The 14,185-nt window shown below is 56.7% G+C and overlaps 1 protein-coding gene across 1 annotated transcript in view; it reads right to left on the minus strand.

The window, feature by feature from the left end:
• Positions 1-11,767: 11,767 nt before the first annotated feature.
• Positions 11,768-14,185, minus strand: part of MDGA1 (MAM domain containing glycosylphosphatidylinositol anchor 1) — a 55,627-nt gene continuing 53,209 nt past the window's right edge. The window contains exons 15-17 of the mRNA XM_045541880.1: positions 13,142-13,272; positions 12,836-12,944; positions 11,768-12,120 (exon numbers count right to left, since the gene is read on the minus strand). Coding sequence (XP_045397836.1) covers positions 12,029-12,120; positions 12,836-12,944; positions 13,142-13,272 — 332 coding nt within the window. The 3' untranslated portion in view covers positions 11,768-12,028. The remainder of the gene's footprint in view (positions 12,121-12,835; positions 12,945-13,141; positions 13,273-14,185) is intronic.

Consider the following 14,185-nt stretch of genomic DNA (forward strand, 5'->3'; position numbering starts at 1 on the left):
GAGCCTAGGGGGACAAACAAGGGTGTGGGGGCCCAGATGTGGGCAGTGGTCCCTGGATTAAACATGTGTTGCAGGAATCCATCTCTGCAAACCCGGAGATATAAACACAAAACCGTTTTGAACTATTGATGATGGTTCCTTATGCCCAGTCCTTTAATAGCAAATAAAACACAAAACACTGGCCAGGCGCAGTGGCTCATGCCTGTAATCGTAGTACTCTGGGAGGCTGAGGCAGGAGGATCCCTTGAGCTCAGGAGTTCCAGACCAGCCTGAGCAAGAGCGAGACCCCGTCTCTACTAAAAATAGAAAAATTAGCCAGGTGTAGTGGCACATGCCTGTAGTCCCAGCTACTTGGGAGGCTGAGGCAGGAGGATCGCTTGAGCCCAGGAGTTTGAGGTTGCAGTGAGCTACAATGATACCGCAGCACTCTACCCAGGTTGAGTTTTGTTTTCAAAAAACAAAAACACACACACACAAAAACCACAGAACACTGAAAGTTGGAACTTTGAGGGCCCAAAGGAAATCATTCCATCTAAGCCCCTCCCATTCTGCAGGTGGGAAGATCAAGGCACAGGAAGAAAAGAAAGTCCGTGGCAGAGAAAGGGAGGGGAAGGGGGACTTTCCAGCCCCACCACACCACACCCCATCCTCTTCCCATCTCTGGCCCAGGGTGAAGGGAGAGGACACCTCCCGTCCCAGCACAGGCTCCACCTCCAACCTCCACCCACTCCTTGATGCAGGAGAGGGTGTCCACGGCAAGGCCAGTGACCTCCAGGGAACCTTCTGGATTTCCTGGGCTGCTCCTACCACCAGCATAGAGGGTCTGGGGCTTCAGGGAGGGGAGGACTCTCCCCAACCCCCCAATCCTAGCAGCTGCCCCCCCAGGTCCACTTGCAGCCCCTCCCCACCCTGCAAGCCATCCTCCCTGCGGAATCTCTCTGTTCTTCCTGTGTCTTTGGCTTGTCCTTCCAGCGTTCTTGACATTCACCCGACCCCACCAAGACCCCCCTGCCTCAGGACTCAGCCAGACCCTTGCCCGTCCCCGCTCATCTCTGAGCTAAGCACATGCCGCCCGGAGCAGGCTGCCCGCCCCCTGGCGCAGAGCCCCGAGCCTGCTCTGCGCCCATGCCCTGCCAGGCGCCCAGCCAAGATGCCGCCGCCCCGGGCTCGGCTCAGTCTCGGTCTCGCAACTCCCGCCATCTGCCCGCCTCTTGGCAGGGCTGGGGCTCGGTCTGGAGACGGGGGCTGGGAAGGGGGAGAAGAGCGATGAGCTCTCACTTAGGCCTGGGTGATGGGGGTCCCCAGCGTCCCCCAGAGGGGACAGAGTCAGACAGTCCTGCAAACAGAAACAGGGCTGGGTTGCAGGGGTTTCCGTTTACCCTTTTGTAGGGGCCTCCTTGCTCTACATGCTTAGAAATACCCCACTCCCCTGTTTCATTCAATCCCAGAGCTGGAAGAACCTTCAAGTTCACACCTCCCTACTCCTCTCCCGATTTACAGCGAAACTCAGGCCCAGAGAGAGAGCTGGTTATTCAACCCTGCATCTGGAGTTGGGGGTCCAGGCTTCTGTCCTCAGCCTTCTTTCCCCTCTCTGGGCTCAGTCTGTTTCTCTCCACCTCTCCTGCGCCCCCTCACCCTCCCCTCTTCCCTCCTTCTCTCTCTGTGGAATGGGGGCCCCTTCCTGACCCTAGTCTGAGGCAGGGCCGATGTCCACGGCATTCCAGGGACATTGAGCCTGCCGTGCACAGAGCCAGGTGCTGCTCCACGGGGGGCTCCAGCCCTACTGGGCAGGGAAGCCAGCAGCCCCCTCCCCCATGGGCAGCACAGCCGTGGAGCGAGGTTCTGGGGGAGGAAGGAGCTTGTTGTAAAAACATCTGGTCAGGCTACAGCAGGAGAGATGTAAGTTAGATTTGAAAAACAAAAAGAAAAAAATTCCTACCAGGAGTGAGACAATAAGACAAAGGAGTGTGGGACCCCAGAAGGTTCTGGAACTCTCCCCATCTCCTCTTAAGAACTTTTAACATCAAGGAGAACCCTGGATGCTTCTAGTTAAGGGTCTGAGAGTTTCCAAGGGGGCTTTCTGCCTGTTGGGTGGCAGAGGAGACTGGGAAGGGGGTGATCCCTGTTCTTGCCCCCCAGGCCCTCCTCACCTGCCTCACTGTGGGGTGGGTTTGTGGGCACACTCGGCTCATCGGCAGCATGGCCTTATGACACAGTCCCACATTCATGAGAGGGAGGCAGGTGCCAGCAAGGCACAGGGGCTGCCAATGCCACGGGCATCCCAAAAAGGAAGAGGGAGCAAGAGGCCTCTTCGGACCCCTGGCCATCTCCAAGGCCCCTGGGGTCTTCCTCAAAGCCAAGCAGTGGCCTTCCTGCATCTGTGTCCCTGGCCTTCCTCTATGCTCCTTGAAGAGCACCTCCTCCGGGAAGCCTTTGGGGACGGGGATCAGTGGTTTCCATCCACTCCCAGCCCACAGATACCCAGATTTCCCATCTAGGAACACGCTGCAGTGGGCTCTTACGTGTTTTAAATGTTGCTCTTCCAATACGATGATGGCGATGGTGGTTAACACTTGCTAATCACCTGTTTGGTGCCAGCTGCTGTGCAGGGTATCTCATTTCATCCTTAGTTACTCCTATTCTCATATTACAGATGGGGAAAAACACCTAGTCTCAGAGAGGTTAAGTAATTTGTCTGTGGTTACACAGCCAGTAAGCAGAGGAAAGGGCCTGGATTCAAATCCAGGACAGTGTCTCTGAGACCTGCACTCTCAACCAGGTTCCTCTGCCCGACCTCTGGCCCTACAGGGCCTCTTCAGAACCCCCCTGCTCTCTCCAGGACCTGCTCCAGGGAGAAGTCAGTCCTGGGTCCGTCAAGGGGCTCTCCACTCTTTCTCGCAGCCCCCTCGGCCCTCCTGTCGGGACCCGCCACCCATCATGCAAAGGCATCCCAAGTGATTTTCACTGTTCTTCCCCTGATGAACACATGGTGCTTGTGTGATATTACTTTCAAAACACGTTCTTTAAGGCATAGAGGTACCTATGGAAAGCTCCCTGGGTGGTAGGGCAGGAGACCGGCTCCGAGTCCAGCTCCAGCCTTTGTAGCTGTGTGACCCTAGGCAAGTCCCTCCTCCTCTCTAAGCCTCAGTTTCCCCATCTGTAAAGCGGACATTATTGGTGCCCTCTCAGGATGAGGGTGAGGGAGAAAGGAGAAATTAAGGTAAAGTGGGAAGGCCTGTGCACATAGGAGGGATTATTCTTTTATTTTTATATGGATATTTGACGTTACTAAATAGCAGTCTGGAGTATCAGTCCTCAGTCGACTGATTCTTCCCTCTCTCTCTCCTGCTTTTTGGGGCCACAGGGACCTGGCATTCCTGAGCCAAAAGAGAGAGCGCACAAGGGAGGCGCAGGATAGAGTGACAGAGCACAGGACCCGGGCTTCTCAATTAGCCGCTTGCCTCATGACTAATTATGCAGTCAAGGCTGCCGCAGGCTTACCCGCGTGGGCCTGCACATACACTCACACGTGTGCAAGCACACGTGCACACACACACACACACACGCATGGGCGGGGGCATAACACTAAATGCTAGTGTTTGTTGCTGGAGGTAGTAGCATTCTCCTGGGGATTTCTCTTTTTCAAAATTCGCCTAGACATCCCCTCCGCCTTGCCCCTGGTCAGCCCAACCCAATCCTTCTCCTTCCCCTCCCCATTGCGTGGGTATTTTTATTTGAATAAATCAGCAGGAAAAGACTTCAAATTCAAGCCCTTTCCCAAACTCTGTGATGTATAGTTATAAAAATAATGCTAAGAACAGAAAGTGACCTTTATTTCTAATCTATAGTCCTTGATGACTCTGGCTTTTCTTTTCTTGAGAAAATAGATTTTTTTCCTGGTTATTAAAAATAATACGTGTGCATGTAACAATATTCAGGCAATGCAGAACGCCTAAAGCTGTGAGTCAGAAGCATCTGAAATTTCACCACTGGGATAACTACTATTCACATCCCAGTGAGTCGGCTTTCAGACTTAAAAAAATGCATACACTCATATATACACACGGATATTTTTATATAAAAAGAGATGGCAATAGGCATGTTCTTTTCTGATCTGCCGTTCTGCTCAGCGATACATTATGGACATCTTTAAATGGCAGCGGAGACTCCCACTGCGCGGGCGCTCGCGTCTCAGCCTCCCTGACTCAGGTTTTACTCCACTCCTCGCCGCCTCTCCGCCGAGAATGAGTCCGTGGGTGGTTCTGTGGGAACGAGGGGGTGGGACGGCGAGGGGGGCTCTGTTAGGGCCTCGCAAAGTGCTGAGTCCACTCAGCCGAGCTCGGCTGGCCTCCGGGGCCCTGAGAGAAACGAGAAGCTCGAAACATCTTTCGAGAAAACCAAAACAGCTGACAAGACAGGGTGACGGTGCCAGGGGTAGGATGTGCTTTCGGGGGACCTGCCAAGTGGACCTCAGAGCAGGAAGCCACGCTGGGTGCGGACAGGGCTACAGCCCAGGAAAGATGACTCCGGGGGCTGGGGGTTCAAGGAGCAATACAGAGGGATGTCTCCACCCGGGTTTGGGGTGACTTCAAGGAGAAGAGTTTCGACTTTTTTCTTGGGTTTATTTATACCCAGCTCCTTTCTAAAAAGGTGTTATAGTAGCTTTCAACAAAAGACATGCAAAAAGGTCAGGCAGCTAGAAATAGAAAAGCAAGACCAAGGGCAATTTCCATCTGAAGCAGAGAACTGGAGCCTGAGCCCCCAGGAGGGGCCCCTTGTTCTCCCAGCCCCTGGGCTGAGCGGGTGACAACAGCCCCCGGCCCCGCGGGGAGGAAGCAGAGGAGGGAATCTGGCTGACATGAACACGCACTGCACCAAAAGTCAGAAAGCTGGATTTGCCTCCAGGTTCTCCCTCTCCTGAATTTTATGAGCTAGAGTAACCACATCGCCTCTCTGAGATACTTTTATGGTGCCTGCCAGCCTCCGGCCCCTCCAGAGTGGGCCCACCCACAACCTCTTTAGACGTGGCAGCTTCCAGGTAGCCATGTTTTATATCCACGACTCCTTCCTCCGGCCAGCGGATTGGATCAGGCGGCACTGACACGAGGGGAGCCAACCCGCTGGCTGCCCAGGAACATGTGGCTGGACACAAGACGGGGGGCAGTTCCGTCAGCCCATTCTCTAGAGGGGCTGAGTCGGCAACTGCTGGCGGTCGCCACTGGAAGGATGTGACGGAGACCTGAGCTGGAGAGGTCGTGACGCCCAGGAAACTGAAGTTGTGAGGGAGCAGACACCATGAGTCAGGAGAGGAATCACATGGACAAAAACCAGCAGACACTGAAGAGTGGCCATACCAGGGTGGTCACCTATTGTTGTAATAACAAACTAGCCCAATCTCAAGGGCTTAACACAACAGTTATTCTATTATGTCCCTTGACTGTGGGTCTGGAATTTGGCCGGCACTTGCCTGGGTGATTCTTCTGTGCCATGCGGCATCAACAGATGGGCTAGTCTGGAAGGTCCAAGGAGGCCTCACTCCCACATCTTCTGGTGCTTTGGTGGGGACGGCTGGAAAGCTGCACTCAGCTGGGACACTCAGCCAGACCCCTACAGCACGACAGTCTCAGGGGAGTCGGACATCCCACGTGGTGGTTCAGGGCTCCCAGAGAGAACATTCCAAGAGACCTGAGCTGAAGCTCCAAGGCATCTTCAACTCAGAATGGCACATTCTATTGTCTATTGGACAAACGCGTCACTAAGATCAGCCCAGATTCAAGAGGAAGGATGCTTGACTCCGTCTCTCTACAGGGAGGATAACAAGGGATTTACAACCACCTTTACCACAGGTGAGGAGCCATAAACCTCTGTGATGGCCCCAGACCTCTCTGGTAGCCCCAGACCTATCTTGAATCCAGAATACCCATCTGGTTCAGGAGAACCATCCCTGTTACAACTCCTGTTCGGGTGTCTGAGTGTCTGTCCCCCTCCCTATGTATCTATCCCCCCAGCAATGCCCCTGTACCTGAGTGAGCTTGAGTAGGTCTCTCTTCCTGTGCTCAGTGAGCCAACCTACAGAGGTGGCAAGTCCCAAGTCCTTAGGAGAGAAAGCCCAGGTATGGCTGCAAGAAGTTACCCAGCGTGAGAGCTGATAAAGCTCACGGGGTAGGGGCCCCTGGTCTTGTCACCTTTCTGAGCCTCAGTTTCCCCATCTGGAACATGGAAGTGAAACTGTCTGCTCTGCCTACCTGAGACATTGCAACCAAGTAACACAAAAGACCCTCTTCCTCTCATCTGCCTGATCTCCCTGTAGTTCATGTCACGACACCCTTGCTGTTGATTGGGGTCACTCTGCGAACGCTCACAGGACAGTGAATTTCCCTTACCACTGCCTGTCCCCGTGACCTCGGCAAGCCCATTTCTCCCGAAGAAAACACAGGAGTAGATGGTTGAAATAAGTGACCTTTAAGGATCTCCCAGCTCTGAAATTCTAGAATTCCGAGAAGTCCGGGCTAAAGGGAAAGGTTGGCGTGACATGATTTGGGGGTGAGTGTGCATCTGCCCAGTGGTGAATAAGGGAGGCAGCCCCGAGTAGGGGGCCAGGGGGCTGTGGGCCCAGAAGAGAGACCATGAGGGAGCAACTCTGAGCATGTAGGAGGGATGGTGGGGTTGGGAGCCGAGCAGGCAAAGGGCATTTCAGCCGCCCATGCCAACTTTATTCCTCTTCCTTGACCTTCCTCCACTCCCATGAGCCTTCTCCATTCTCTCACCCCCTAAGCCTTCGCATATTCTGTTCCCTCTGCTCGGAAGATGACTCTCCCTGTTGCAACAGGCTAACTCCAACCATTCCTTTGGTCTCTCCTAGATGTCTCCTTAGAGAAGTGTTCCCTGAAGCCCCCAACCCAAACAAGGACCCTCCTCTTACCTTTCTTCACAGCATCCATTTTCCTTCACAGCCCTCGCTGTATCAGAACTACGTACTTCTTGCTGCAGTGATGAGCTTAACGTCCATCTCTCCCTCTAAACAGGAGCTTCCACGGAGGCAAGATGTGGTCGGTATTTGTTGAATGAACAAATGAATGAGGACACTGGGGGGCAGACCAGGATGCTGGTCCCCTCTGTCCAGGCCAAGAGCAGGACCCATGAGGGCAGGTGCCAGAGAGAAGAGAGGCTGCCCCCAGGGAGTCGAGAGGAACCCCGGTGTCCCCACCCAGCGACACACACAGCCTGACCCTGAGCGCTAGAACACTGCAGCTTTATTGATTGAACAACCGCGTCCGCAACTAGAGGTTACATTTGGGGGCTTGAGGGTGAAAGAGGAGCAAACGGCGAACAGAGGCAGGGTGGAGACAGAGAGCAAGGCAAAGGGGTGAGGATGAGGTTGTGTGACTAAAAAAACAACCCCAATACATTTCACCCGTTAAGAAGGGTCTCCTGTTGTGCTTTTACCTTGGTGGTGGGGAGGGCTGGAGTGGCCAGACGTGTGGGCCTGGGCGTGAGGGCTTGGCTTTTCTCCCAGGTCTTTGAGGCCTCAGGGCTGCAGCAGCCCCTCCTTCCCTGCCCCTGTCCTGGGTTGGGGATGAAGGCCTGGGTGAGCTGCCACCCTGGGGCAGGAAGGATGCGTAGAGACCACAGGCACCGAGGGGGCTGGCAGAGTTGGGCTGAGAGGGTGATCAGGTGGGAGCTGGGAGGGGGCAGGAAGGTTCTAGAGGGGAGGGCATTCCCAGTAGGGCCCCTGGGAAATGAATGCAGGTGACGTGAGGGAGAGGGGCTGGGGGTGAGCAAATGCCATCTCTCCGGACCTCACCTGTACAATGGGGGCACCAGATTAGATGGTACCTAAGGTCCCCTCCAGCTCTAAGGGTCAAGGGATCCCCAGGAAAAAGTGGTCCTTCTGCCCCAACACACGCACACACCCTCACACACACACCGAGCACTGACTGGACAGAGAACTCTGAATCCCTGAACCCAGAACTCAGCCTCAACCAGTGGCTCTACAGGGACCCTCCAGAGCAGGTTCACCCGTCCCATTCCTGGGGACAGGTCATGGGAATAACCCCCACTCCCTCGGGCCGTCCAGTGAGCAGAAAACACAGGATTCTGCACCCTCACCCCCAGCCCTCCAGGTCCTTGGGGGGAAGTCAAGAGGACGAAGACGTGAGGACACGCTGCCCTTCCCTCCTGGCCCAGGCGCTTGTGAAGACAGAGGAGAGGGGAGGGGAAACAGGGTCTCCTCTCGCTGGGACCCAGGGGGATGGGCAGCAGCTGCAGTCACTGTGGGCAGAGGGTGACAGCCTCTGTGTGGCACCCAGGCCTGCCATGGGGTGGGACAGTCTGTGGCCTGGGATGAGAGACCAGAAAATTCTGGGACAGGGGGACAGTATCTCTTCTAGTGCAGGATCCCAGTGACATCGGTAACATCTCAGCCAGCACCCTGCAGACAGGGCAATGTGACCAAGCTCCCTATGGCAGTCTGGCAGGAGATTTCAGGGGCAGTGGCCAGTGGTGTGACAGCCCCAGGGCTGTAGTACCTGGCTTCCAAAGCTGGCTCTACCCAAACTTGCTGTGTGACCTTGGGCTAGTCCCTTCCCACGCTGGGCTTCAGCTTCTTCATTTGCACCAGAAAGGGCTTTGGCTTCCAAGGCCCATCCTGTCCCACAGCCTGAGCCAGGGCCTTTCACAGAGCACAGGGAAAAGGAGAATGAATGGGAAAGAGGTGAGGGGCCCATCCCAGAGAGGGCAAAGGTGGGGAAGCATTCCAGGAGGAGGGGGCTTGGTCTTCAGCTTAACTCAGCACCCCTAGGAGGCTGTCTGTGGTCCCACGAGCAGGACAGCTAAGCTGAGACTCCCCATCTGCTGCTATGCAGCCCCTGGCCCCAGGAGTCCCTCTCTCCCCAGACACCAGCCTGAAGGGGACAGGGGTGGAAGGGCCCCAACACCCTGAGGGCTGACCCTGGACTCCCCATTTTAAGGCCACAAAATGCCTCCATCACCCTGACCCAGAGGGTGAGGCTGCCACTGGGGAGATGCACTGGATCCAGCCAGCCTGGTCTCCCCTGGGCTGGGGTATTCCCGGGCCACCCGCCAACACAGACACTGACGCTCGCTGGCACACACAGACACACGGCACAGGCAGCACCGACACACAGATGCCAACTCACAGGCGCCCTGTACAGACTCACCAACACGGACACACAAGTCACTCAGGGATGCACAGACACTCATTCCTTGCAGACACACACACACACACACACACACACACACAGATGGCACGTGCCTAGGCACTCACAGCACCCACTAGAACACACCGACACCCACATCCCACACACCTGCTGGCACGCAGGGACATGCACACGTCACCTCGGCGTCCCAGCAGACACACCACTCTGTCAATCCCAGGCCAAGCCACCCTCGAGGCGGGGCTGCCCTTGCCCACTGAGACCCGGAACAGCAACCTCTGTCCAAAAGACCAGGAGCTCGGGGGCCGTGTGTGTGCGGGTCAGCTCAGCTGACAAGTGCTGAGCAACTTTTCTGCGTTAGGGCCTATGGACACAGAGATGACCGTGGGGGACAAATCCCACGTCGGAGCAGCCAGGGTGAGGGCAGACGGACTGGAAAGGTCATCTGAGGGAAGCAGGCACAGGGCATCGCAGAGCCAGGAGGAGGAAGCGGTTGGGGCTATTCGTTCCCGGCGCTCTGGCACCTACTCCAGCGAGGGCACAGAGGAAGTGCCAGGTGACAGGCCAGTTGTTCCCACTCTTGGGTTCTCCTGAGGAGCTTTTCAACATTTCTGGTGCCCATCAAATCAGTAACTCTGGGGTGGGGCCCAGGCAGCAATGCTTCTTAAAAGACCTTCTGGTGGTTCTATTCTGCAGCGGGCTGGGAACCACTGATTCACGGAATCCTTTCCACTGGGCAAAGCCCACGTCGTGGCTTCCTTACCAGGCTCGCTTGCGCCAGGCATGGGTGGGAGGTAGGAGAGGGCTTGGACGGCTCAGAGGAGGAGCTCACAGTCTAGTTGGGGGCAACAGACTCCACACAGATGGGAGAGTTAAGGAACAATACCCTGCAGACGAGACGGAGGCGTGTGCCGGACAGAGACCTTGACCAGGCCAGGAAGGCAGCCACACTGATCAGTATCAGGAGTTCCAGCTGCAGCCTGGCCCTGCCACCCACCAGCTGTTGGTGATGATGATAACACAGGCTTGGCAGAGCACAGAGATGGGCAGCGTTTGCCTCGGTTCCCTGCCAGCCTCCTGGCGCTGCAGTGCTGCTCAAGTTCCCGGCCTCTTCCCTGCAGCTGTCCCCACCAAATGCTCCAGGAGGAGCCCTGTGACACCCCCCACCACCCAACGTGCTTGCATTCAATAGGGTTGTCCATAAGCTCTTTGTCATCCATAGGTTTTGAAAGGTCGAATTTCAGGCCATCCGGGCAGCTTGAGACTACAGAATAGGGCTGGAGGTGGTCTGTTCGGCCAGCACCCCACAGACATGCCTGTCACTCAGGGAGACGGACACGCAGGCTGATGGACACAGGCGCTCACAGAGGGGGTATCGACCCAGCCTCACAGGCAGACACATGGAATTGCACACACAGACCCATATTGCACACACTCCTGCCCAGCGATGTGCCCACCGGGGTACCCAGACATAGATGGGCACACACACACACACACACACACACACACACACACACGTGCACACAGACACACGGCCACATGCATACATAAAGCCTCATCCTGGAAGGGGCTGGGGCTCCTCTGTCCCAGGGATGGGGGTGGGGGCCTCTGGGGTGATGTGGAAGTGGAGAGGTCTAGGTCCCATCACGTCGCTCTCAGGCTCCCAACCCAGGACCCAAGGACAGGGAGCCCCTTCACAGTTCAGGGCATGAGGCTCAGCTCACAGGGAACAAGAGAACCAGCAACTGTCCATCTACCAACCCCAGCTCTACAAACCCCTCCTCCTCACTGCCTCTGGGTGCGGGAGGAACAGCCAACTCCACAGTTCTTTGTGGCGCTCTGCCCTGCACAGCCCTCCTACCCAGGGCACGCTTTCATGCCAAGCAGATAACAAAGGGGGGCTCCGCTCCTCCCAAATTCAGTGTCCTCTAAGGGGGCACAAACTTACAGAAGCAGGACTTCCGCCTCTCTCAAAGTCAAGCCTCACCCCAGAAAATGTCCTGGCCACCACTCTCCCAGCTCCTCTGAGACCCATCTGGGGGCTGAGGTTAGGGAGGGGACTGTGCTCGCAGGAGTCCAGCTGCTTGTGGGATGGGGGAGGCGTCAATCTTCAGACTGCCCAGGCCAAGACCCTGTGCTGGGTCCTTTCAAAGGGGGCACACTGAGGAGGGGAACGTGATGTCCCAGAAATAGGCCAGGTGACCTGGGGTGGCCTAGGGTCTCCACCATGCAGCCCTCACTCTGGGATAGAGTTGGGTGCAGCGGGCACCCCACCTTCCTTGTCATCCCCTGGACGGGGTCAGTCACAGAGCATACAAAGTCCCACCTGGCCCTCCCGTGATCCCTGCCTCCCCATCCCAGGGAGTCCCAGAGTCCAACCAAGGGAGGGGCTCCCGTGCCCGTCCCACTTGTGGCTCCCTCCTGGCAAAGCCACCAGGCTGGAGTTCGGCCTTGAGTTAGGAGACAGGGGAAGGTCAGAAACACACCACAGGTGCAGCCAAGTCAAGGCCTAGGTCGCGCCGAGGTCCCTGGGTTGGCAGACGCCATTCAGGCAAGTCCCCTGTCTTCGCAGTAAAGAAGGTGCTGGCAGGTCGGATAGAAACTTGTGCTTTAATATATCTCTGTGTGTGTGAGCGTGAGTGTGTGCGTGTGTGCGTGTGTGGAACAACCGTCTCCGTGGCCTCAGTGCCGGCCTCTGTCCTTGTCCTCTGCTCATCTTCACAGCCAACGCAGGCCCCCTCCCAGGCGGGCCAGCCCTGCCCCTGGGCACCCCGGCTGGCGGGGGTCAGTCTTTGGTACAATGTGGACACTTTGGTGTGCCGGGGGCAGGGTGGGGGGCTAAGCAGCTCTCATCATCTCTGCAATGCCAAGAGGAAGACGGCCACGGGCCCCCACAGCTGTGGGCTGGACTGGCGGGGGGCTCCACTGCCCGGCATCACCACCACTGCGACAGGAGAGAGAGAGGGGACAGGCCAGGGCTCCGGTCAGCTCTGGCAGGGGCAGGTCAGCAGTAACGGGGCCCTGTGGCTCTGCCCCTCCTTAGGGAGTCTCAAGGTGGGCACCGCCCTCAATGCTCATAGACACACTCGTGGTACAAACGTGAGGTGCTGCAGTGTGAGGGCTGGCTCAGCCTGCTGCGTTTGGGTAGCAATTTACTCAACCTCAGTGGGCCTCAGTTTCCTCATCTGTAAAATGGGTCTAAAAGTGTGAGCTGCCCCAAAGGACTGCTGTGAGGATTAAGTGAAGTGTGCATATACAGGTTTTTGTACCTTGCCTGGTACGTGGAAATTACTCAGTAAACTGGAGCTGTTAGTATTGGAAACACCTGGCCCCCCGGAGGGACCCCGTTCATGTCAGGAGCCACAGGTACACAGAGATGCATTCAGGCACAGGCAGCTCTGACACTGCAAATAACTCAGTCTGCTCACAAGGAGGCCGGGTCTGGGGCTGCCCACTGTCCTATGCATGCCCCACAGCCCGAGTCGGGGTGGGGCCCACGGTGGGCACATGTTCACACAGTCACAGACACATGATTCCCCTCACTCATTCTGAGCCCCCACTCAGACACAAATGCCCCCACAACAGATGGGCATCGACCCCTGGCCCCCCCACCCCGTCCTCCCCAGACTCGGCTCCCCCACCCGCTTCCCATCTTGCACCTTTATTGGGATCCATCTGCTTCCGGGGACACTCTCCCTTCTTCAGAGTGACGTCATCTATGGCAATATCCCCCAGGTAGCCTGAGCCTCGAACCCCCTCAAAAATAATCTGGGGTGGGGTCAGAAAGCAGGGAGCAGGGGTTGGGAAGGTTCTTCCAGGTGCCAGAGAGCCCCCTGCCCCCAAGTCCCCCCGCCCTGCCTGTTTTCCTCCCCGGCCCCAGGATCAAACGCGAAGCTTTCCGAAACGCTTCCCAGCCAGGACAACCACCCGCGCCTGGGAGGGGCCTCTGGGCCCAGCGGACTCACCTGGAAGGGCCCACTGGGGCTGATGGGCACGTGGGCCTGCTGCCACACGTTGCCCTTATTGCCACTGAGGGACCAGGCGTGCGTGTCCAGAGCCCCTTTGTTCCGGGACCGCACCAGGAGGTTGAGGGAGCCTGTGGTGGGTGTGAAGACAAGGGCGGTGAGGCCCAGCCAGGACACCCTTGCCTTTCTGCATTTCCCGAGCCCTCCTCTCCCACCACTGCCCACAGCCCTGTCCCCAGTGGCAGGACCCTCTCCCCGTCTGCAGCCTGGCTCAACGTCCCCGTCCCGCGGGGAGACCCCAGCGTGGGGAACAGAGGACAGCAGCAGGGTTTCAGTTCATCAGGATGACTTGAGAATGTTGCTTCATTTCTTTCCTTCCGTGCTAATCAGCTAATCCCCCAGTCCTGAACACACCCCTCCTTTCCCTCTAAATAGCGGAGTTGTCCCAGGGTAGTGGGACCTGTGTCTGAGCACAGGGCAGGACTCCCGCAGAGCACAGTGCACACCTTGGCAGGACGTGATTGCTGGAGGTGAAGGGACTTTTAAAATTTTAACACTCGTTTGTATGTTGCATGTGGTGAATGAAGCTAACCCTTCAAACGCAGGATTTCTCTAATACTGATGCTTAGGACAAAGTGAAAAAAAAAAAAAAGAGTGAGTTGATTTAAAGAAAGATGGTGCCTGTGCTCCACAGCTATGGTGAAAACGGTGCGAGTGAGGTTTCGGAGGCATTAGCCTGGGGGTGCTGAGCCCACGTGCCCACGGCCACAGGGACCTGGGATTCCGGGGGTGCTGAGGGGCACAAGAGGAGAAGGAGGGGACCGTGGCTTGGCTAAGAGCACCCAGGCAATGTCAACGCCCCCTGCCTGTCTCTCCCAGCCCACCTCGAGCCCCAGCGACACGAAATACCTGGCTCTGAGGGAAGGGGAATCAATCTTAGATGGCGCCTGGTGGCTGGCATTTCCATGGCACTGCCCACAGACAAAGGCGCACCATCTGTGATACCAGATAGACAGACCTCCTGATGGGGGAGAGCCACCAAAT

The sequence above is a fragment of the Lemur catta genome, chromosome 2 (assembly GCF_020740605.2).
Source record: "Lemur catta isolate mLemCat1 chromosome 2, mLemCat1.pri, whole genome shotgun sequence".
NCBI lineage: Eukaryota > Metazoa > Chordata > Mammalia > Primates > Lemuridae > Lemur > Lemur catta.